The sequence below is a fragment of the Protopterus annectens genome, chromosome 13.part0, assembly GCF_019279795.1.
Source record: "Protopterus annectens isolate FY-2018-M chromosome 13.part0, PAN1.0, whole genome shotgun sequence".
NCBI classification, from domain to species: Eukaryota; Metazoa; Chordata; order Ceratodontiformes; family Protopteridae; genus Protopterus; species Protopterus annectens.
The window spans coordinates 646,600,855-646,627,447 of NC_056747.1; the positions used below are offsets into that span (position 1 = coordinate 646,600,855).

Below are 26,593 nucleotides of genomic sequence, written 5' to 3' on the forward strand. Positions count from 1 at the left end.
CCTCATTTCCTCCTAAACATCCCTCCATCCCAATTAACTCTATCCTCCCCCACTTATTCTCTTAATTCCTGCTAACCTATGTATCTAACCCACTTGAAGATGTCCCAGGACAAAATGGCCTGTTCCAAACCTCATTTCCCACTAGTAAGAATATTTCATGTACTTTAGCTGCAACCAAGGGTGCCCGCAGGCAGGTGCAAGGGGGTGCACTTGCACCCCCCCTGGAATCGGCTGGCCGAGAAATTAATTTTATTATAATTTTTAAAAAAGTTTTTTTTAAAGAAAGGGCATTCCTCTTTAAGAACGCCCTTTGCATCCCGTTTTAGGTGCCAGCCCGGAACCATAGGGCGAGGAGGAGGGAAGCACCCTCCCACTTTTACAGCTACAAGACCTGACTCATACATGTGCTGCACGCTACGTAATTTAAAACACATAAGAGCGTGGAAAAAAATGATTGCATCAGTTCCTGGTAGCCACACTAAGTCAACTCCCACAGGTCGGTAAGCTCCATTTCATTTCATTTCATTTCTATATGCAGACTGAGCTATGCTCCATTTCATTTCCTTATGCAGAGCTGTACTATGTTTCATTTAAGGGGTGTAAGCTCTGTTTCATTTCATTTCTAAATGCAGATGTTTCATTATGCAGAGCTGTGCTCCGTTTCATTTATGCTGTATGGAATCTTTATTGTACTGAAGCTATTTAGATTCAATTTGTGTACTCTAAAAGTACTCCTGCTTTCTTTCTGTGTGCTGTTAGAGGGTTAGTACCGTATCTCATAAATATTGGCTGAAGCAACTATGCTTGTATATAGTTCACTACCAGTCAAACCAAGCAGCTACATGTGTCAAAACAACTAACCTTACAAGCATGTATTGCTTCCCTATACCATTGAGCTGTGGAAACACCATAGATAAATTAGGCTAGTTTAGTTTACTCTTCTCATTTTTTAAGAAAGGACCCTTGTGAACATGATTTACCTATCAGGGTGACAGTAAAGAAAACTCAATGTATGGTTGAACAGGCATGGCTCATGGACAGTGAAATGCTTATAGTTGTAGTTAGAATTTATATGATTTTAAGCCAGAAAAAGAAAGGGAGATTCCTTTGGAAAGGGCTATATTATCTGTGCATGTTAAACCTGTGTTGCAGTACGCTGCTTTCGCTTGTTGTTTACCTAGAACAAATACAAAATATTTTATCTGACAAATACGCTATGACTCTTGCTGTGGAGGGAGTGCTGTTTGTCACAATTCCTGCATCCTCTGAGTCATTATTTTACAAGTGCAGCTCTGAATACTAGAAGCCTGTGTCCCATAAGTTGATCATTACTTGAGGAGCCTTCACTGTTTTTAAGGCACCTGGTCTTAGCAAGGGCTCAAAAGAGCACAGTGACTCTATGGTTTTAGCTTTTGGCTAAGTAGGGAGCACATTTAAAGTACAGTGATCTTGGTTTCCATCACCTAATCAGAATACTTATAGACAATAAGAATGGAAGGTACGCAGCGCATGAAATGCAAATGGTTTACATGCAGTTTCCCTTTCACTAACGTTACTTGCTGCAGCACAATTTAGCCTTCTTGCTGTACATATCAATGTTTATTCATCTAGATTAAACAGACAGGATTTTGCCTCTCAGGAACCTGACTGAGGCTTAGTTATGTGAATATCATTTGCCATGCATGGGGAAAGTTAATGATGAGTTGTTAACAGACGTACTTTTAGGCAAGCTGTGAGCTTAATTTTTGCAGAGGTGTATAGCTGTGCTGCAGATCATACATAGTCCATGCTAATACAGAGAATAAGTGAAGTTAATGCTATAAGAATATGTATATATGCATATATATATATATATATATATATATATATATATATATATGTTTAATTTATATTAACATGTTGCTTCTTTTAGGAACTATCTGCTGAGAAGGTCACATTTGTAATGACGTAGTTACTGTCCCCAGACACTCCTCTTTGTAGCAATGAAAATATACAAATGTGATGTGAATTTATTCAGCAGGTTCTTCATAAAGTACAAGACAGAATCCTTAGCTTAGTGTTTTAAGGTTCCAAGTAATGTATCTGAGAATTTTTTATGAGCAAGAAGGAGCAATGTGAATGTATCACTGACAAAATGGAGTGCATGTTAAAAAAAAAATATCTAAAGCTTAAAATGATATGTCAATACTTGATGATAGTAATTTCTTAACTTAGAGGCTGTTTTGAGACATATGGTTAATATAATCTATTTCTGTATGTCATTGTGAAAGATTTAGACAGTGTTTATACACACATTCATGAGTGCACTCTGAGCTTAAAAGCAAGTTACTACTCCTCTGTTTCAGTTTGCCAACATATAGTTTCTCCAATGGCAAGCTGGCTAAAAGCAAACCAACACCTTACTTTTTGATATGGATATTTTTCTGTGGGGGAAAGCCCTCCATACCTTCATGCAGAATGGTTTACCCGTCGCTCATAATGCAGTAATTTCTGAGATGGTTACTTGGTGAAGAGGGCAAATCCTTGCTACTGATCATACTCAACTGAAATTGTATTTCATCCCACTGCTGTTATTCGAGTAAAAGAATGTTGCTCAACTTTACAACACAAGTTACTATATGTGCAAGTGTGGAGAAATGGAAATTGCACTTAGGAGCCTGAAAACACCAAGCTTTTAAAATTAGAAGGAAATGGGATAAACTCACCAAGTTAGATAGAGCAGTAGCTGTAAAGAGTAACTACCACATTCTGCATGTGATAATTACTCACTCTTTCCATTCGACTAAGTAAAGCTGAGTGTGCATGTTAATGGAGATAAAGCAATGTGGCAATGACAGGGAAGTAGAGATTTAACCAGTCTTTTACTGTATGAAAGTATTCCCCAGCTGGAATACTGAAGTATGTAGCTCAGTATTTGAAACTGGCTGTAAAACTACATGTAATTAGATAATGTTTTCTTAGCTCATCATCACTACTTCTTTATCTTTTAACTATCTTTTACTTTTTTGCTCGTGTTGCTTGCAGTTTTCCCGAAACCCACACTTTAACCTCTTCTTCCCAATACCTTAAACCTTACTACACTTTCATGTCCCCACTATCTCACACCTCAGTATAGTTTCCAGATCGAATAATATAGTTGCTGTCCCACTGCTTTATTTAGGTGTTCATTTAGCATCTTTTTTTATCAGTTTTAATGGTGCAGCAGGTAGCACAATTTCCTTTGATGCCTAGAATATGAGAAGCCTGTGGGTTCTGTTGCTCCATAACAGGTGCTTAGATTCATGTGACAGTAATGGCCTGATGTACTTTGAGAGGCCGTCATTCAAAGAGGTCCTATCCAGCTTGGCATTTACTGAAAACAGCACAGGAGTGCAGGGACTGTTATTTGCATTATTTACAGAAACAATATATCTCTTCCATTCATTTTTAATTCACACATGTAGCCTCAAAAAAAAAAAAAAAAAAAATAACAGAAACAGTGAAACTTCAGACCTTCCAAAGATAGCATCAGCATTTTTTTCACAAAGAAAAAAAAAGATAACGAAGGAAAGACATAATAACATTATGAGACTAAGACAACGTTTTGAAATTAATTGCACTTATTTGTTCTCTCTTTCCCATCCATCCACAGATGTCAAAAATCTCTTTTAATAATGCATTATTTTTCCACTTCTTACTGCTTCACGTGTGCCTTTCCACATAAACCATACATAACTCAGCACCGTCACATTGCAATGAAAGTGCAGTCTAAGTTAAGGTGCTACACAGGAGAACACTAAACAGGAAGAACATTTTTTGAAATAACAAAAGAAATGTAATTTGCTGTACATGGATGATATAATGGATACAAAAAAAAGGAGACAGATATTCATTTTCATTGTATTTCACATACAATTTCATTGCCTCGTTTATATTGCTCATTCTTGACACTTGCAACTTTTTCTCTATTCTTCCAAAAGCCATTTACTCTCTTAAAAAAACAAAAATTCTCATTCCATTGTTTCCTATTGGACCATTACAGCTCATGTCTTCTTTTCACTTATTACTGGTAATTTTCTATGTGACAGCATTTGTCCCAGGGTTTACATTCTTTTGTTATACTTTTTTCATATGTGTTTATGCTCATTCTGCTTCATATTTTGTCAACTTTCTGTAACATAAAAAATGCCTAGTACATAACCAATACAATTTTTGAAGCCACTCTGTCGCAGGTTTTATTTCCCATTTTAGCCATTTCCACTTACTTATAGCTGCAAAACTTTCGCACATATATAGTATAATTAATACAGTCAGGTAGGTGAATCAAATAACTTTCCCATGGTTCTAAAAATGTGTGCAAGGAGCCTATGATTTGAAAACAGCCCAAAGGTAAACTTCCTGCCACTGGCCAGATGCATTTTCTTTGAATGCGGGTTTCAATGTTGTTTCAGTGAATGTGGGTTTCAAAGGTAGAGAAGTTTTAATGCTAAGTCTTTTTTCATTATAAGACTATTGCTTTGTTTAGGTTTAGTAAATGTCTATCAGTGTTTGTGCTATAAAATTTGAAATAAAAGTTGTAAATGAAATCCCAATATCTGTAATCATTGTAGAAGTAAAGCATAAAACAGTATGCACACTGAAAGATTTGAACAGTGTCGATGACAAATGGGGAGAAATAGCCAAGTAATGGGACACTGGAATGGCTGTGTGGGCGAGGGGTGGGGCCGAGTGGGTGGGGCAGCAGAGGGGGTGGGGCTGCATGGGTGGGGCTTGGGTTTGCACCCCCCCCTGCAAAAAATCCTGCAGGCTCCCTTGGCTGCAACTTAATGTTAGTCAAGTCACTCGGCTCCTTGACAATGAATAAGTACAGACAGGATTATCTCTTAAGTAACAGTTGTCTAATTGGTGAACCATTTAGCAGCAGCCACACACACAGACATCTGTTAACATCCAATCAAGGAAATCATTTGAAGAGTAAATGTATTAGTAGATTCTCCAACAAAATCATAAGCATTAATATTTTCAAAGTCAAATAACCAAAAAGCACAGGAAAGTGCTGTACCTACTATGTTATTTAGCACAAAGGTGACTGATATTTTAAAGTGAATGTAGATTGAAAAAGAATGCCTTAAAATGTTGAATTAAATTAGCACTGAACAAGATAATGTGATACTGTCAGTAAAAGTCTTTACATATTAGCTGTAAAAAGATAGATACTGTTTATTTTACATTTTCCTGTTGTACAAATGGAGAGAAAAGCAGAAAAAAAGCATCCCATTTCTGGAAAAACAAAAATAAATAATTAAAATAAATGCAGGCAGCAGATTACTGCAAGTGTACAAGTTCTTCAGCATAACATTATCTATAAAAGACACTGATTTGCAGATGTAAAGCAAATGTTTTCAAATGAAGACAATACAAAAAATCCCCATGTAAACCATATGTGGATAACTTCAACATGAAAACATACAGTAACTCCACTGAACTATATAAGTGTGACACCACACACACACACACACACACACACACACACACACACACACACACACATATACTGTATACAGGTATTACTCACCTCAGGACAAGTACCCTCTGTCTGATTTGGTGTGACTATTAAATTTGTTACCACAAAAAAGACATTTTCACCCTGAAAAATAAAACACTTCCTTAATCCAAAATGAAGAAACAAGAAACGACATAATGTTGCAGACATAATCATTTTAAGCTACTATACAGATGTTAAAACATCCTTATCACTCCAATCAACAAGTTAGTAGGTGCTGTGAAAGTGTTTATCCATTTCATCACTAGTAATGTAACATGCTGCAGAACCATTTGCAATGAGCAGCCATGGTAAACAAGCATTTGTCAGCAAATGCTGAACTGTACCAAGGATACAAGACAGACACTTGTTTAGATACAGAAATTACTGTGCTCTGAATAGTTTGATATGCACTGGCTACACTGTGGGGTGTACTGGGATACAAGCAAACTGTACTTTCTTGGAAGGCAAAATATTTCTGTCAGTATCTCTAAAATAAGAAGACTGTAAATTAAAGGGAATCCATGAAAGAAGCTACAGTTCTAGTTCATGTTCTTAAAGCTATTAAAAAACAATTCAGTGAAAGCATTTTACCGAAAACATAAATGACCGAAAGTCAATAAACCAAAACATATTGTAATCAAAACAGTAAACACAGGAAAAGTAAAATACTTAAATGCAAAATAATATGGTATTTCATTGAGGAGCTCTTCTGAGCCCTTCACACCCCTTTCTTAGTTCTCTAACTTTAAGGTCTATGCAGTTTAAAGTATATGCAATTATTTATCTGCCTATAACTTATTTGATTGCACATATCAAAATTAACTTTTTTTAGAAACTTCCAATGACCTTGGAGTAAGAATAATAAGTGGCAGGGGGTACACTCCCTACATGGCATTTTTCTGTATTCAAGTATGTTAGTCTTTCAGTAATATTTTCAATATAACATACTTCTACATAATGACTTACAGTAAATTATGTTTTTATTAAAGTTGTTTTTTTTTTTTTTACTAAATTGTGTTTTAGTAAGTACTGTTTCAGGAAGCTAATCTAGAACCAAAGAACATCCTTACTTAAAATGTTCAAACTGACTTCTTCAAAATCGAGTATCAGGACTTAAATTACTCAGGGAAGCCTTGCTGGTGGTATAGTGGGATAAGGCCCAGGAGACAGGAGTTCACTTAACTGCTCAAGCATTAGATGATGCAGCCTGGAAGGATGGATGTGCCTATCCAGGTACTGGGCAGACTATGCTGTCCCATGAAATGATCCTTGCTGGAGACCAGGAACAGAGTTGAATGGCAGAGGCCAGAGAATGGATGATATTGGTATAACCTCCAAAACTTATGATAGTAGCCCTTGATGACTGCACAGTGTGCACACAGGGGGTATAATGTGATCTGTTATTGGGGAATAGTTAGTTCCTACTTTGACATAATCAGCTATGTCACTACCAAGAGGAAAGGTTAACTCCATTCATAATGGTCTCACTGCTGGATCGCTAGTGAGAACAACAAACACCCCAAAATCTGTAGGGACGATGGCTCCCTTGGACACCACTCTCCCTAGGGCATCTGAAGGAAGACTCTCCACCTCAGGGAATAAATGCATTGTCTGATAGAAGATGTGGCTTAACAGTTGAAGATGAGGAAAAGTGCAGAGAAAAAAATTTCAAGTGAATCCAAATTCTATTTAAGTAACATACTGGAAAAACTGCTGTACTTTACTAAATCTCTTTTCTCCCTGCAGCAAAGTTCTTGGTGAGACAAACAAAAGATATTTCTTTGTACTGTGCATCCCATCTACTGATCTGAAACAAAATAAGACAGGGCAGGGCTAGTCACTTAAAATATGATTTCTTCTGGTTTGCTTATTATGGTACTCAGTAATATTTTTAGACAATATGTTTCATAATGGTGTAAGATTATGTACATGTTTCAGCTTTAGCAAAGATGTAGTAACAAGAGTTTGGTGCCCCAGGCAATACATTATTTGTGTCCCCTTCCTACAGTCCATCATTTATCCCAGTTGTGTTTGATTAATAACAGCTTGTAAACTGTCAAACTTTTTTAATAACAGCTTGATAATTTAAAGCTATCATTTTACTTGTAAACTCTCAAACTCTTCTGTTTTTAAAGGTAGCTTAACTACTTAAAATATAAACATAAAAAAGAATGGACTGACAGACATTTTACAACTGTCTGTAACTGCCACACATGATTGCATATGCAATCGTTTAATGACAGGTTGTACATTGTCAATTTTTTTTTAAAGATTTGGCACCCCTTATGAGTTGGTGTACTGCTTACCCACCTTTGCCATAGTACTGCACTTTGGGTTCTTTATAACACTTGAATTAAGAGAACAATAACATTTTCAAGTAGTGAAGCTGTACAACTGTAATAACAGTAGCGTCTTTCGATTTTAATTTGTAAAATTATGCCTGGATATATATATATACACACACACACACACACACACACACACACACACACACACACACACACACACACACACACACACACACACACACACAGACATAGACACAGACACAAATACATTTACATACATGAGTGCACTGATTAATGTCAAAACACCCAAATGTTGACTATCAAAACGTCAACAATGTGAAGATCGTAAAGCTACTGTGCATATAATGAACAAGAACCTCAGCATATGCAAAATTCTAAATTAAAAAAGAAACAAATAAAACACTGTTTGTGCAGGGGGTAAGCACCCCTGTACCCTCCATGTAGGGGGCTGTGCCCCCATAGCCCCTACTAATTATATATACTAACTGTGAGATCACATAATGTCGGGAAATGGCATACTTCCCAACACTAAGTGTGTGTGTGTGTGTGTGTGTGTGTGTGTGTGTGTGTGTGTGTGTGTGTGTGTGTATATATATATATATATATATATATATATATATATATATATATATATATATGTATGTATGTATTAATATGTGTATGCATATACTGAACCTAGTGATGTAAAGCTCTGAAACTAAGTCTAAATCACTGCCATAAAAACTGCAAAATGGCTGAGGTACAGACTTGCATGTAGTCATATATTTCTAACAGAAAATATGCAATATGAAGTTTAGGGTGTACCATGAAGCCTTTCATAGCAAAGACTTAACACAACCTGCTGTGCTCTACACTACTTGTCAAGTACAAAAAAAATAATAAAATAAAGATAGAAACCTACTTCTCTTTGGTGCTGGAGACTAAATAGTGAGAGCTACTGTTAAGCCAAAGTGAAGTGAGTGGCTATTGAAATCAAAGTAACTGATTAGAATATTAATAAATTACAAATTAATACAAAGGCTGTCTTTCACTTCATACAACAGCAGATTTAAATTACCTACCTGAGGAGGAACTACATAATCTGCTACATCCCAAATTCTGGGTCCCATTTCTGATGTGTTAGTGAAGGTGACGCCTTTCAGTTTTGTCATTACTGAGCTTTGAATCGATGCTTCAACCTCCTGGTAGCCTTTCTTTGTGAGGAACACCCACCTTGAAAAAGAAAAATTAAATCAAAGGCTGAAGATTTCTGCACTCATTTGCTGCAGGCCATCACTTACATTGCACAGACATATGCATTCATCTTTCACCTGGAAGAAAAAGCCAATATCAGCAATCACATTTGATGCCACTGCCACATATGATATGACTGTCAGCGACAGTGAGCAGAAGCTATTGCACACATTTGCGTGTAATGTAAAGGAATTACGACTTGTGTCTGTCTTCTTTACTGCACATAATTTAGTATTTAGTTGCATATTATTTGTGTGATTTTTCTCATAGAAGTCGATTTAACTTCTCTTTGAATTCTGTGGTAACTGATTTTGATTATTCTTTTCTTTTAGATTTTTTTATTAATTTTCAGCTAAATGAGTATGTCATTAATGATTTGCTAAAGCACATATACCTTGTACAGTGTAATAAATATTAAATATATTTAAAAGTAATGCCTGATAACACTGTTGTTCTGTGTTCCACATGTCAAAAGCTGGATGATTTGTTTACCATTATTAGTAGTAAATCTAGATTTACTGATGACAATTTCACTTGTGCAATAGGCATAGCTTAGAGAACTGCTATTACATATATTACAAAGACATGCATCTGGAGGATTTCTCCCCCTGCCTCCGCTGAAAATTGGCTTTGTTCCAAGTCATACTTTCCTGGTAAACAAATATTAAATAAACAAACTTTAAATAAATAAATAAATATAAATGACTGAACTGGTGAGATGAACAATGTTTAGAAAAGAGCAAACAGAACACATTTAGGAAAAGATGTGTTTATTGTCTGTAAAGATCAATCAGCCCTATGAAACAAGATAATGCCACTGACAGCTTTGGAATTCTGGATACAAGCATTCAGCAATCTGACTGTATATAAGCTTCACATTTGTAAGAAGCTGCTCTTCACACAGCTGTGGTTACTGGTGCCTTGTATACACGCAATCCCCAGAAGTTGAAATTTCCCTAGAAAAATAACCTTGAATTTTACCTCAGTCTTGCATTACTCATGCAGTAACTAGTCTGTGCAGTGAGCAGCATTTGCACATTTACTTAGGATTATTTAGGTCTACCTTACCATATTATAGCACCCAGGACTATTACTCCTCAGAGAGCATCTGGTTTGGGCACTGGGCATCATCACTGGTTAGGTTTGCTACAGATTACACCAAGTAATCACCCTTCCCTGATCCAGTTACAAACACCCTCCACTCCTATCCCTTGCAAGTACACATTAGGATCTGCAACTTTGGATAGGCATTTTGCTGCTATCTCTGCATTCATCTTGGTGGACATGGGCATCCTGAGACAATGTAACAAATGCCTTATGTACACTTAACACCCAATTAATTCTTGAACAGACAAATACAGTATGTGAGAGATGTAGTTACACATGTACACTGGAGGCTAGACTCTCACATACAGACACAAAAAACAATAAACAGGCTGTCAATGAATCATGCACATCAATCACCGCACCCACAAAGGACCACACACATAGACCCACATATGCAGAGGTGCTCACATGTAACTTACTCAGATCTCAAAGGCATCTCAGGCACAGTCCAGAAACTGTGCATGCACACAAACAATTCCCATCACAACACATAAACCCACATCTCATTGCGTCTCAACTACCAAGCACATAAGGTGAAACACTCCACAACCCAGTATTCTGGTTATAGCAGACTCCATTGTGAGACACACTGATGTCCAACCTACCAAGCTGGATAAGGGGAAGGTTACAGTTAGTTGCCTGTCAAGGGCCAGGATTCGTTAGATTACACAAACACTCAGGTCACTTACCCCTAAATACATGTATGTCTCAGTCATAGTCTATGTGGCAGTGAATGACCTGAGAAGCACTTCCTTGGACTATATATAGAGCGACATGCTTGAGCTCTGAGAAAATGTGTCACAGGCAGGTATGAGCCTAGCAGAGGATCATAGGATCATAGGAAGTTACTAGGCTAATAGCCCTTACAAGCCCTGCCAAGTTCTACCCTTATTTCCATGATCAGCACCTATTGTTCCTGTCCAAAATGGACACAGGTGGAACCCCCTGGGTGAATTTATGGTTACCAATCCAGTTGTCCAGATTGCGTTTGAAGAAGGCCATTGAGGTGCTCTGTTTGACATGAAGTGGGAGTATGTTGCAAAGGTGTGGTAACCTCTGGGAGACAAATCTGTCCCTCCAGCAAATTCTATTAATGTCACATACCAAGTTAAGGTTTTTAGAGCAAGTAACCTGTGTACCACTTGAGTTACAGATATGCAGCACTTCCAATAACGTAGGCTCAGAGATTGATTTGTATGCAAGGCAGAGATTGCCCCTGAGTAGTCTCTATGAAACAGAATAAAGTAACAGTGATTTCAGATGATCCATATAGGACAGATACTGAAGACCTTGAATTTTCCTTGTGAGGAACCTTTGTGGTCTCTCCAATTGCTGCGGGCGCTTGGAAAGTTACTTACCAAAAGGGGCGTTGTACTCAATGACTGGCCTGATGAGTGAAGAGAACAGAGAGGTTATAACTTCTTTTTTTTCTGGAAGCAATGCCCTTACTTATGAGATGAGCAATATAGAATGCCCTTCTTACCACTGTGCAGACATGGTTGTCAATGGTAAGGGTGCTATCAATCTGTGTGGCCAGGTCTCTGACCACTGAATGCATAGCTAAGGTGTTGCTATTGATGTGGTAGTTAGCAGGAACATTGTTCTTACCTAAAGGGATGATAATACATTGTTTTGCAATGAATTTAAGGCCATGACTTTGGCAGTATTCATTTGTTTGTGTAAGACCCTCTTGTAGGATGTTAACATCATTTGGAGATTCTATGACTGATCCCAATTTGTAGTCATCAGCAGACTTTGTCAGCCACATACCTTTAGTTTTTGCTTGTACTTTGGAGAAACAGATTCCAAACACTAGGGGTCCCAGGAGTGATCCCTGTGAAACACCACTGGTTACAGGTCTGCTGTTGGAGATGGATTCCTCTATATTGACTTTATGAGTTCTATTAGTGAGCCAGTTAGCGACCCATCTAACAATATAAGGGTTGATAACTAGCTGGGTGAGGTTGTCAATGATTCCTGAGTGGGGGATATTGTCAAATGCCTTGGCTAAGTCTAAGTAGGCTGTATGCACAAATTCCCCCTCATCCAGTGCCTTGGTGACTGTCTCCAAGAAGACCACCAAGTTTAACAGGCATGCTCTCCCTTTGACAAATCCAAAATGAGTAGGGCTAAGTGTTTGGAGATTACCTATATTTTTGTTGGTAAGGTCCATGATGATTCACTCCATGGCCTTGCAGATAAGTCTAGTCAGGTTAATAGGTCTATAGTTCCTGGGGTCAGTGAAAGCACCACCTTAGTGCAAGGGAATAATGGTAGCTATTTCCCATTCAGCTGGGATGAAGCCGGTGCTTAGACTATGATTGAAAACAGTAACCAATGGTGTTACTAATGTTTGTTGGAGCCCACGTAGGATGCAACCTGGGATGATATCAGGTCCCATACATGCTGTGTTTTTGGCCTCAGAGAGGGCTTTTATGACCTGCTCTTTAAAGATACACGGTAGGGAAGAGGTGCTAGGGATGTCATGAGGTACGTGTGGCAGGGACAGGGAAGTGAAGTTTTCATAGAACCTGTCAGCCAACAGGTTAGCTATGTCCACAGTCTCAGTACATGTAGTATCATTAACTAAAAGTTTGGCACAAACCTGGGCCTTTCCTTTTAGGTTATGGATGTAACTATTTTCCCCACCCCACCCCCATTTTCTGCTGTGTCTTCAGTTGGCATAGTAACAGCTGCATTCAAATTGCTGGAACCTGTGTTCTGAGAGACTGCCTTACATATTATCTGCAATTATACAGAGCTGAGTATATATATATTTTTGGTTATAGAATTTAATTGTTGCTTAGATCTGTGTTGAAACTGTTGTCTCACTGTTCTGAGAGACTGATCGGCAAATATACAGAGCTGAGAATAAGAAGTTATGTACCTACCATAACGTTCCATGTCAGTTGTCTTCAGCTCACCTTCTTTCTTGCTCGATGGGTTCGGAGCCGATCCTCGGCTCCGACTCGGCCTTTTTCTAAAGCTCGAGAGCTATTTACTGGCTCGAGGCCTCCCCTTATCCCACAATGCTAGACGTCAGATATCCAGATCTCGTTTGGAAAGCTAACACCATGGAAAAAACACACTAGTTCCCACCAAAGGTTTACCTACAGTGCTACAAACAGAGGAGGACGTAACCTAAAAACAAGGTCAACCGTTGGAAGAAGGCCTCAAAAGGGATTCTTCTCTGTCCTAACCAGGCTAGGGGGATGGAGGGTGGGACGCAAGAAAGAAGGCGAGATGAAGACAACTAACATGGAACATTAAGGTAGGTGCATAACTTCTTAATGTTAAGTTGACTATCTCGCCTTCATTCTTGCTGGATGGGACAGCGTCCCTAGCACCTTAGCCCTGGGTGGCTCATCGAAACAGACTCTTGGGCACAGTAGAACCAAAATCAGCTCGACTCCTGGAGGCCATATCCAACTTGTAATGTGAAATGAAGGTATGAGGAGTGCCCCATGTTGCTGCAGCACAAATAGATTCCATTGGAAGTCTAGCCTGAAAAGCTACCGACGTATGAGCTTTTGGTTTTGAAGGAAGTTTTTTATGTCTCAGTTGGTAGATCAAGGTAATAATAGAGGCCAGCCACCTGGACAAGGTTACCTTAGAAACTGGCAGGCCCTGCTTCCCCTCAGCATAGGACAGGAAGAGTTGATCTGATTTTCTTGACTGTTTGGTCCTATCCAAATAAAAACGTAACTGCCTGTGAACGTACAAATAGTGTAACTTTTGTTCAGCTCTGTTTGAATAATTAGGAAAAAAGACAGGAAGATCAATAGCCTGATTGAGATTTGTCTCTGAGGGTATTTTGGGCAAAAAGGAAGGATTAGTCCTGAGTGAAACTCTATCTTTGTGAAAAATAAGATGTGGAGCGCGAACACAAAGGGCTTGAAGTTCCGATATTCTTCTGGCCGAGGTAATAGCTACTAAGAAGAGAGTCTTCCAGGAGAGTAACTTTAAGGAACAAGAAGCTGCAGGTTCAAAAGGAGGGAGAATCAATGAAGTTAATATCAAGTTCAAATCCCACGGAGGGGGGGGGGATCTTTAACCGTGGGTCTAAGTAACATAGTCCCTTTAAGAAAAGCCTTACAAAGTTTGTGGGACATGATACTGGACTCTGATAGGCTAACGTTAAAATTTGCGATAGCAGTCAATTGGACCCTAATGGTGGCAGCTAAGGAACCTGCTTGACAAAGTTCCGCCAAAAAATCTAAAATATTATGGACAGGGGCTGTAAAGGGGTTTATCTTCCTAGCCTCTGCCCAGAAAGAAAAACGTTTCCACTTACTAGCACATGTCTTTCTAGTAGAAGGTTTGTGTGAAGAAAGTATGATTTCGCGCACTGGCTGAGAAACATGTGGAAGCCTGGCTAAGGTTGGAAGTGGAGCAATCAAGCTGTGAGGTTGAGAGAGTGAAGGGATTGGTGCAGCCCGCCCAACTGATGGATCAAGAGGTCTGGCACTGGGTCCAGATTCCAGGGCTGCTCCAGCAGGTGACGATGCAGGAATGGGAACCAAATTTGTTGAGGCCAGTAAGGAGCAATGAGGATCATCCTGGATCCCAAAGCGGTCGCTTTCTGAATCAGTTTTGGAATTAAGGGAAAAGGAGGGAATGCATAGAGCAGACCCCGGGGCCAATTGTGAACTAGAGCGTCTCTGGGGGAATGGCCTTGGAGGGGGAAGAGAGTGAAGAAGTCACTGCACTTGCTGTTGAGAGGGGTTGCAAAAAGGTCGCAGCAAGGTTGACCCCATCTGCGGAAACTTTTGTCCGCTACTAAGTGATTGAGAGACCACTCGTGAGGCATAAGGATTGCTCTGCTTAGCCTGTCCGCTATGACGTTGGACTTCCCGGGGATGTGTGTTGTTTTCAGAAACCGTTGAGAGGAGATTGCCCACCGCCAGAGTCTGAGTGCTTCTCGACATAAGGGATAGGACCTGGTTCCGCCCTGCTTGTTGATGTACCACACTAAAGACATATTGTCCGTCTGAACTGCAATAGTCCTGGTAGGTAGAGAGTCCTGAAGAGCTTGCAACGCTAAAAGTACCACTCTCATATCCAAGATGTTTATGTGCAGATGGTACTCTGGGGGTTGCCAAGTGCCCTGGACAGTCCTGCCCTGAAAAAGCCTCCCCTCACCTGATCAGGGAGGCATCCGTTGTCACCATGGCAACCGGAGGAGGAAGTACAAACGGTCTGCCCTGAAAAACTTGAGGGGAGACCATCCACCAAGAAAGGTGGTCTTTGCATGATTGGGTGATTATTATGTTGTGAGACATTGGAAGCTGTTGAAAAGACCATTGGGTAAAAAGCATCCATTGAAGAATCCGCATGTGAAAACAAGCCAGGGGAAGTAATGTGATTGCTGCTGCCATGAGACTCAAGGTTTTCAGTACAAATCTGGCCTGGATTCTCTTGAATTGTAGTAACGTTTGAACATGTCGGCGAATGTCTAATACTCTTTCTAATGGAAGTTTTGCCGACAGTTCTTTTGTGTTTAACATCGTGCCTATAAAGGTTATAGATTGACAAGGCGACAACGCAGACTTTTCGAAGTTTATGGAGATACCTACCTCTGAGCAAGTTTGGATGGTATAATCCCTGGCTCAGATTAGCTGATGCCTGGTGGAAGCAATTAGGAGCCAGTCATCTAGATATGGAAACACCTGGAATCCTCACCGTCTCAGGTGAGCCGTAACCACTGCCATGCATTTGGTAAACACCCTGGGGGCTGTGGTGAGGGCAAAGGGCAGGACTCTGAATTGATAGTGACTGGCTCCCAGCCGGAAGCGGAGAAACCTCCTGGAGCGTCTGTTCATTCTGATATGGTAGTACGCATCCTGTAGGTCTATGGAGCACATCCAAATGTCCGGACCCAAAAAGGGTAGAATGGACTGAAACGTGACCATCCAGAACTTCGTTCTTTGAACAGATTTGTTTAACCTGCTGAGATTCAAAATGGGTCTCCAGTCCCCTGTTTTCTTTGGTACCAAAAAGAACTTGGAGTAAATCCCGGATCCTTGCTGGTCTGCTGGGACTGGCTGGATGGCTCTTTTTTCTAGCAGTTTTGAAATTTCTAGTACTGCTTGTTCCCTTAGACCAGGTGGAACATCTGGAAGGGATCTGTTTGTTTGCATGGGGGTGTGGACAAAAGGGATTTTGTAACCCTCGGATATGATAGACTGTACCCATTTGTCTTGTGTGAGGAATCGCCAGGCTTCTGGGTACAGTGACAATCTTCCTCCGACTGCCTCCGAGAGTGGACAGTCGGGCAGCCCCTCAGGGGTGCTGAAACGGTTTGTCAGAAAAAGATTCCCTGCTACCTTGATTTTGCGGACCCCCTCTGCCCCTCGGGCGGCGTCTGTTGTTGTTCCCTCCTCTGCCCCTGGAGGGAAACTCGCCATGTCTGTCAGGCACGACTCCTTGGGGTTTGCAAAACCACATTTTCCCACTCTTCTGACCTTTAGGGTATGGTCTAGAAGGAGTAGAAAAACGGACTCCCATGGCAGAGAGAGTCTTGCCTTCCTGCTCACACCTGGTAAGGGTATCCTTCACCTGTGGTCCGAACAAAGCCGAACCATCGAAGGGGGTATTGGTGAAGGACGCCTTAAAGGGGTCAGCAAAGTTACATAACCGCATCCAGCAATTGGACAGGTAAAATTCATAATTACAGTCTGGGTGTCCACACGGCTCTGTCCTAGGCCAATACTTGCTTAGATTACATCTTTCAGACCCATCTTTTTCATTTGAGGTGTTCTACAGTCTGTACGCAGATTACATGTGTTACAGATAGGGCACGTCTGCAAAAGAACTTGACTAAAATGACCATTTGGGCACAGGAGAATAATAGGCTGATAAATACATAAAAAAACTAAGCATATGAGATATGGGAAACAAATTGAAAGGTAAATATTTAATACAGTACACAGTGATTGAAACTGTAAATTCATTTAAGGACCTGGGTATATGGGAAGATCCAGCTTTGAGTTTTTCTAATCATGTCAGCCAATTGGGTCAGCAAATTCACTGGCAATACCAAAGCTGCTGCAATCACAGCAGCCTTGGAAGATCAACATAGATTACAAAGTTTGGTGGATGATTTACATCACTGGTCACAAATTAAACTTATTGATTTTAATGTTAGTAAAACCAAAGTTGTTACTTTTGGGGCTAATAATGTTAGTTACCTTTACCCACTGAATAATGCTAGTGTGAACAATGTGAGGTTTATAAGGGATTTGGGTGCGCTGGTTGACAGTGAACTTAAATTTGAACAAAATGTAAAAGTTGTGACCAGGACATGCTATACATCCATTAAAGAAATATTATACACAATTATTAGTAGGGATACCCATCCTTCTTTCTCTTTATAAATTTGCAGTCAGGTGCACATTGAATATTGTACAGTGCTTTGCTCACATGACTTGGCTCAACTGTGATAGTGAGAAATAATTGAAAAGTGCTACAGAAGACAAACAGCACAAGTGACTGGCTAGACTATCCCTATTTACTACTGATTATATGTTATTAAGAGGTGATTTGATATGTATGTACAACTGTGCCCATAATGATAGACTGGCTGTAAAATTAGGAGTTGGAATAAAATACAATATAACAGACACCAGGAGTAATAATAGGTTTGGGATAGATCCATCTTTTAATGCTACACTGAAAAAAGATCTTTTCACTGCCAGGTGGGTTTACTGTGGAATACACTCTCCTTTAGAATAAGGAAAGCCAGTAGTTTATTTGCATTTAAGAAACAATTCAATGACTGGGTAGGTAACAGGGCATTCAATCCAACACTTACAGGTGACAAGATTTCTGAAGGACTAAAAGAACAAAACAGCTTGGAATGTGGTGAATAATCAAATATGTGAAATCATAAATAAATCCAATGAAAAGTAAAAACAAACTCTTTATTCCACATGAAGGTTAAGCGCTTTTGCCCCTGAAAAACACCGGAACTTCTTCAGAACCAATTAAAACAGTTAAGAATGGTAAATCAATACTTTCTAATAAGAACATGTGACCTTTTATTACTTCTAATTAAACTGATTAAGAACAAGTAAAACAATTAACAACTGTATAAACAGAAATGCTCTGTGAAAGAAGAAAAACAGTTTACTATTAAAAACATAAAAAATCTGCTGATATCACACCATATAAAAAGAACAAGGATGCAACTACATCACCTGTGTTAAATGAACAAATTTCCATTGTACCAATTTAAAAAACTAGAGCACTAGAATTATAAATCAGTTATACAGTTGTGATGATCTCAAATACTGGACAGCATATTGCATTGGATTAGTTTAATTTATAGTTTGACAGTACACAGAGTAAGTCTCTTGGCTGTTAATAAGCTGTTTTCTGTAGTGAAGGGTAGAGGGTTTGATTCCTTCCTCCTCCTTTTGCCTACAGTGTGACTTAAGACAGGACTATCAGAAACAGATTTGTAAGGTTCTGACAAATACTTAAGTGAAAACGTCTAATTGTGAAACTACATTAAAGGGCTTTTTCAATGTTCTTTTGCCACTGCAGGATACATATTATCAATGTAAGAAAAAATAAGTACAAAGAAAATCAGTTTCAAGGCCCAATTCTGACTTAAAACTATCCCAAAAAGAACGTGAATAGTGCATGTAACCAAACCACTGAACCAAAACTCAAACTCAAAAACTGAAGCATGCACTAGTAGAAGGAGTGAACAACCACCAGCAAAATTTCTGTAGTTTCAAAAGTTGTTTAATACACACACACACACACACACACACACACACACACACACACACACACACACACACACACACACACAAACACAATATCTCATCATTAAGCACTTTCATTTAACAAAATTATCATTAGGACTTTATCAGAATGAGTAGGAAGTTGCATCACAAATTAATTTAAATATGTAAACACCAAATAACTTTGAATTTATCAATAAAAATTTAAAAGCATATAATCATAAACTGGCATATGAACAATATAAATAGTATAAATAATTAGCCTGTCTATCCTTCATGGTAAACCAGGAAAGCTAAATTTGCTGTAAATAAGAATATAAAAATAAAAAACTATTAGAATTAAATCAATATTATTCAGTTGTTAAAATGAATAAAATTACAGCAATATAAGATATTATAACTTTGCTGCTTTAAGTTTAAGTACGGGAGCAATGAATATATGCACATTTAAACCTGGTTTAATTGTGGCAAGTAACCTAAATTGCCACAAAAGCTCCTTGTACTCTAACTTTATTTCCCATGCCTCTCCTCTCTGGTTGGGAAAAATTGTATCCAATATCCCAAACTTAAATTGTTTAAAGTCAGGACAAGAAATGGAGTGTTTGTATAAAGCATTATTAGTATTACACCTAACATTGTAATAAATATGCTTGTAAATTCTTTTTCTAAGTGTCCTTTCCATTTTTTCAACACAGTAAGCTAGACAAGTTTAAAATTTTGCAAGATAAACTATACCAAAGGTACTGCAATTTCCATGTAGTAATACCACACTGGTACTCCCACCATTTTCTAATTTTACAGTAGTACCCTTCATTATGTAAGTACACTATTTACAAACTCTGCATTTCTTAGTACCTTTACTGGAAGTCAATAAAGACCTGTTAGCAAATATAGGAATCTCAAACAACTTTTTTAAATTATTAGCTATTCTATACACAAAATTGTGATGTTTCCCTAAAATGTCAAAAATCATATCATTAATTTTAAACACATTCCTGTTGTTATTCAAAATATATTTAATCACTTTTGATCCCAAACTGTATTGTAATAAAAAAGCTCTCTCAAAGGAATCAATCACTTTATTATTAAATAAATTGTTGTTTTCAACATTGGGGGTATAGAGTTCAATAATCCCTAGCCCTAATTATGGTTTACATTTTGTACCCCATGCTGAGACAATGTTGGAACTTAAATTAATAACCATTTTCCAGGGGTACACCTATCTAAAAACTTTTCAAGTTTGTTTTTTTTTCTACATTAAAGGTTGTCCAGTCTGGCACCATCCTTGCAAGCCTAATAAACTGTCCCTTAACCAAACTCTGTGTGTAAAGGGATGGCAACTCTGAAAATGCAGATATGCATTACTAAAGGTAGGTTCTCTATCGATATTTGACATAAAGCCCAAATCTCTTTTGGCAATAGTTGCATCAAGAGATTCCACAGTATATTTATTACAGTGACACATGAACTTAAAAAAAAAATAAGTGGTGTCATGTAAATATTATATAAAATTGTGGACTAATTCTTCTGTACCTGACCACAGAATAAAATGCCATCAAGGTACCTGAGGCATGGTTTACAATATTTATAAAAGGGGGAATTAAATGTATGCTTGTTCTGCCAACCTTTCAGGACAAGACTGGCAAAAACAGAGACACGAGTTGCATCCATGACCACCCCTCTTATCTGTTTATATAATTCCCCTTCAAAAAACATAATTATTATCTAAAACTATGTTCACACATCTATTATTAATGTAATATCAGTGTTGGAAAGAAAACTGTATGTGAAAAGGGCATCTTCAAACAATTCAATTCCTTCTCTCTGTGAAATGCAGGTAAAAAGATCCACCATCTCTATTGCTAAAAGGGCTATGTCTATACTCCAAAAGAAAATCCCAGGAATCTTTAAGCATATGTGTTTCCTCAGAAAATACTGGTTCAATAATTTCTCAATAAAGACTGCTAAAGGATATGTTTTTGAACTATGAGCTGCTAAAATGGGCCTAAATGGGGGATATTTGGTATTTTTATGTATCTTCAGTAGCCCAAAAATGGAAGGAATAGGATTAGCAACATGCAAAAACTGGTATAGGTTTAGATAGATCATAACTTGCATGAGACAATCATCAAAGAACATATCAGTATGCCTACAAGCAATATGAACCTTGTTCCTTGAAACCTGTAGATATGTATCTACATCTTGCAACATACCAAACATAACATTCAAATAATCAATACTGTTACAAATAACGGTACCACCCTCTTTATTGGGTTTCATTATTCAGAATGACTTGTCTGTCATTAAACACTTGAGCATGTATTTTTCTTCATCAGAAAGGTTGTGGTATCTAGTTTTAATCCTGTTATTAGCAAATTTATAAATATCAGTCTCAAAGGCTTTTTAATATGTTTGGAAAGGATGCATAGGTGGATTAAATGTACATTTTCTTGACTGTATAGTCAATACCTGCACCTCTATTATTATGTAATGCAAAATATAGATACAAATTTAGCCTTCTGGTGACTAGAAGAAGCTCAGTAACAGAATCGGACAAATCACATTTTTTAAACTGTATAAAAGTGAAACCCTTTTCAAATAATAATTGTTCCAAATTTATAACTATGTGGCTGAAATTAAAAATATTATGTCCCTTGTACGTTAACAAAATGACATCATGTGCTGAAGTCCATGGGATAGATAAAAGGGTGGGGCTAACATCTAATGCTTTCTTTTGCCCCTTACCCTGTTCTCTTTGTTTCTCCCTGTAAAACCACTTTAGGTCCTCTGTTTGTTATAATCATAACTGGGAAAATTTTGTGAAGAATCCACCACTTCCTCGGCTATTATACCACATCTTTGCAAAGATATAAACTCACTGGGGTAATTTAAATTAATAATACAACAACCAAGTTAGACAATCCATCACCAATATCTTCTAATTGATTAAAATTGCTAAAATTGCTTTTTCTCCCTGTATGTAGTGTGTCTCATATTTTTTAAGATCTGTGATAAGCTTCTTTTGTTTTCTCTGTCTAACAATTTCACATTACCTATCTACCTTAAAAAATAAATTTTTATAATTCCTGTCATATGTTGTGAATAACAAATCATCCTTAATTTTACAATAAATATTGTTCACCTCTGACAAAAGTTGCTTAATTAACTCATTTCTTTTAATCAATAACTGGCTAATTTCAAATCCATGTCGGTCATACATAGAAACTAAATACTGAAAATAACTAGAATCTAGATCAATACCATTTGGAAAAAAAGCATACTTCTCAGTCCCTGTGGGCCAATTTTTAAACTAATACATTCTTTAAAATATGCATAGTTGAGCTGTAAATTTTGTAATTTATACAGCTTTTTCTCAAAGTCTGAAATAAAAGCTAATATGGATAAACAGCCACCTGTGGCACTAGTGAAACCTGTATTGGCAGAAAAAAAGTTATGCACTCACCATAACATTCCATCTGTTGTAGCCCATTTTCATTCTTCTTTAACTGATGGGTTTGGATCCGAGAATCGGATCCTACTCGGACACTTCTTCCAAAGAGTAGGATCCTAGAATTCTCGAGGTCCTCCCTTTGACCATAAATCTCCACCAACCTAAAATACTTCAGATCGAGTTTGCTGCTTCCTAGATACAATAGGACAGTGTCAGAAAAGAAATAATCTTCAATCTCTCCAGAAGAAAATAAAAGAGGGAGTAGGTGGGTGGAAAGTTGAGGAAGAATGAAAATGGACAACACAGATGGAACATTATGGTTCATGCATAACGTTTTAATCTGATGTTGTCATTTTCCTTCATTCCTCAACTGATAGGGCACAGTCCCCAGCTACTACAACCCTGGGAGGACCCTAAGGAAGGATATTCTAGAGCAATGCTGAGCCAAAAGCTGCTCTGTTCCTAATAACCAGATCCAACTTGTAATGAGCAATAAATGTATGTGAAATAGCCCATATTGCAGCTGCACAAATATTTTCCAAGGATGCTCTAGACAAAAAATCTGAAGAAACCACCATAGACCTAGTGGAATGGGTCCTAGGAGGTTTTGGTAAAGCTAAACCCAATTTTCCATAGGCAAAGGTAATGCAATCAGTTAACCATTTGGCCACTGTAACTTTAGATACTGGGTTGCCTAATCTGGTAGAAGAAAAGGAAACAAATGATCAGATTTCCTAAAGTCTTTGATTCTATAAAAGTAGAGACAAAATGATCTATGCATATCCAGCAGATGTAACATGTACTCCCCTTTGTTTGAGAAGTATGGAAAGAAAACTGGTAGATTAATGATCTGGTTAATATTTGACTCTGAAGCTACCTTAGACAAAAAAAGATGGGTTAGTTCATAAAGACACTCTGTTCTTTTGAAAGATTAGATAAGGGGATTTTGAAGACAGAGCCTGGAGTTAAGATACCCTTCTGGACAATGTCATAGCCACTAGAAAAATGGTCTTCCAAGACACAAATTTAAGGTCAGCTTTGTCTGAAGGTTCAAAGGGAGTCTGAGTTAAGGCCTGAAGTTTAATATTTACTCCCAAGGTGGAGTAGAGTTTTTTAATCGGGCTCTGAGTATAAAAGTTCCCTTGGAGAAAGCTTTGCAAAGTTTAGAAGAAGCTAAGGTAGAGCTATTTACGCTCATATGGAAGAGAGAAATGGCAGCCAAGTGAACTTTAATAGTTGAGAAACTAGTCCCTTCACTGAAAATCGTAGCTAAAAATCAAGGATAGTTGGAATAGGAGTTGAAAAACTGTCTAAGGTTTTCCTTAGGGCCCAAAGAACAAATCTTGTCCATCTACTCTTATAAATCTTTCTAGTAGTTGAGAAACTAGTCCCTTCACTGAAAATCATAGCTAAAAAGTCAAGGATAGTTGGAATAGGAGCTGAAAAACTGTCTATGTTTTTGTTTAGGGCCCAAAGAACAAACCTTATCCATTTGTTCTTATAAATCTTTCTAGTAGAAGTCTTACGGGGAAGATAACAAGATGTGATGGATGGGGAGGAGAGCCTGAGCTGTCTAGCAATCAGCAGAACTGGAGAAAACATGTGGTCAGCTGGAGGCCTGACACCTCCGGGTTATGCTTGTTGGGTGAGATACGAGGTCCAGAGTTGGAAACAGAATCCATCGTGGATGTAGAAGATAAGGGTCTATGTCACATAATTGAACTTCCAGAAGTTCAAACACCAGAAGTTCAAACTTGGAAGTTTGAAAGTTGAAAATGTTGAAGCCGCAAAAATCCGAATTCTTTCCCAGGGAAAGAATTTGGTTGACCGTTTCTGCGGCTTTGACATTTTCTCCACTGTGGTGCAAAAGGTTTGGAATGGGTTAAAGTAAGTGTGCGATTGTGATGGACACTGAGGTTAGGGTGCGGGTATGGTAAGTGTGCGATAGTGACAGACTTTAGGGTTAGGGTGCGGGTAAGGTAAGTGTGCAATAGTGACGGACCTTAGGGTTAGGGTTTGTGTATGTAAGGTTTAGAGTAGGTTACAAGGTTTTTGGTGTGCTTGTGTTATGTGTGTGTTTTTTGGAACAGCGAATTTTTTCCCTGGGAAAATATTTGCTGTTCTGAAGTTTCAATGTCATCACATTTCGATCTTCCAAGTTTAAACTTATGGTGTTTGAAATTTTGGAAGTTCGATTATGTGACATAGATCCGAAGATAAGGCCAGAGAAACAGAAAGTGTACAAAGTCAAAGGCCATGGCGTCTCAGATGTCAAAAATTCACATTGCAAGGCGTCAGATATATAAGTCCGCTATCTTTAAAAAGCCCCTCACCACCAGACAACCCTGACCCAAAAAAAAAAAACCAAACACTACGAACACAAATATATACACACACCTCCACGACCAAATATATATACAGTATATACAAATGTCAACCTAATAAAGACCTCCACACAAAGGGTAAACACACAGAGGGGAGTAGGTACAACAATGATCTAAGGCATTACAGACAACACCTGCAATCATAAACCAAAAACAGGCCACAAAACTCCCCTCAGTAGGAGGGACTGCAACAATGTGGATCAGGAGGCTCTCAATTTATAAAGCAAACAGCACTAAACAATCAACCCCTACAAAACATGCCCTGACAAGCCCTAGCAAATGCTTAGAGAAAGGGAGGACTTGGAGGCAAGGTTATCAAAAGGAAGAAGGTGGCTGCCTCCCAGTAAATGCCATACCATACTCAAGTTGCATGCCCCAAAGAGAAGTAATTGAGTGGCAATCCGTAGAGGAAGAATGAGACCAAACTCCAAGCAAATGCAACAAAAATCAATGGGGATAATAGTTTGCATGTAATGAGGCTTGCCCTGAGTTGCAAAACCCAATTGAACTAAACAGCAAGAAGTTCCTGAAAAATCTGAGATCCTGCAAAAATAATAAATGCCAATTGCCTGAAATGAATTGTAAAAAGCCTGCAAAATCTTTAAAAATAATAGAATCTTTTGCCAAACAACTATTAAATCTGCATAAAATCCCTTAGAAAAACTTAGAAAATAGCCAAAGCCACAAGGGGTTGCACTAAGAGTGCAAAATCAAAGTTCCATATAAAAACTTCAGGCAAGCAAAAGTAGGCAAATGAAAAGTTTGTAGAACAGGCTGAAAACCAGGTAAGGCAGTTTTGAAAAGGCAGTCTTAAAGAACACCTATCCTTCACTGACAAAAGTTAACAGGCTCAAGTAGGTTAGGGAAACAAAAGGTTGTAGGTGAATTGCAGATCCACAAAAGGAGGTCCCCAAGCAGATTATTACTCTTATGAGGGAGTCCCAGTAGTTCTTGCCTCTCAAGAAATTGCTGAGTTTCTGGAACACAAAATAAAGGTGGTGGCTGACAAATGGAGCTCAAATGAATCAAATTATTCAATGAATGTGAGAAAGCATTGCTTTTCAATGAAGAGAAAACTTCTTATTGTCAAATCAACTCCAATAATCCCATGCTGCAACAATTGAAATCTTCAAGAATTTTTCCTAAAGAAACTTCCTTTCCTTGTACTTGAACTTCCAACTTCCATAATCACATTCAAAACTTGTTGATGAAGCTACTGAAAATAGTAGCTGAGCAGATCCATCTGTCAAGAACAGAGAAGCTGAGAGAATTTGCAGAAGTGATCACATTCCTCCCTTCTTGAAGAAAAAGAGTGAACTGAAGGCCAAAGTGTGGAATGAGCTCCAAGATCCTCTAGTGAAGCTTGACATTGAGCCGGCATACTCTCTTGGAGCTATTAAAATGGAATCAAGGCTAGGTGCTGAGAAGGGCCATAGACTCCTGATAGATAGGTAGTGCAGCTAGATGAAGAAAGTTTAGAACAGTGACTGGGAAAGCTTTCTAAGTGGAAAGAAGAAGTTCCACTGGAGGAGAGGGCCTGTGATGAAGAGCATTTCAGTGACTGGTTCAGTGATGAAGAAAGTGGATCCACCCACAGCTATTGTGAATGTTTTGCCCATGACACAATCAATCTTCCAGAAATACAGCTGGATCAGAACAGATCTATTCCTGACAACCCATTGCTTGCAAACATCTGCTAAGAGCAGGATTTTACTGCACTCATGATACAGCATAAAACGATTCTGTTGCAAAATGGCGCACCTTCATGACAAAGCGAAACCTTGAAATAGCCCTTACTCCCATGTGTGATTGTTTGTTTGAAATGCCAGTAG

General features: G+C 38.4%; 1 protein-coding gene across 2 annotated transcripts in view; it reads right to left on the bottom strand.

The window, feature by feature from the left end:
• Positions 1–26,593, bottom strand: part of P2RX5 (purinergic receptor P2X 5) — a 593,368-nt gene that overhangs the window by 306,980 nt on the left and 259,795 nt on the right. For both annotated transcript variants that reach the window (XM_044054334.1, XM_044054333.1), the window contains exons 2-3: positions 8,895–9,045; positions 5,555–5,626 (exon numbers count right to left, since the gene is read on the bottom strand). In XM_044054334.1, the coding sequence (XP_043910269.1) occupies positions 5,555–5,626; positions 8,895–9,045 (223 nt within the window). The remainder of the gene's footprint in view (positions 1–5,554; positions 5,627–8,894; positions 9,046–26,593) is intronic.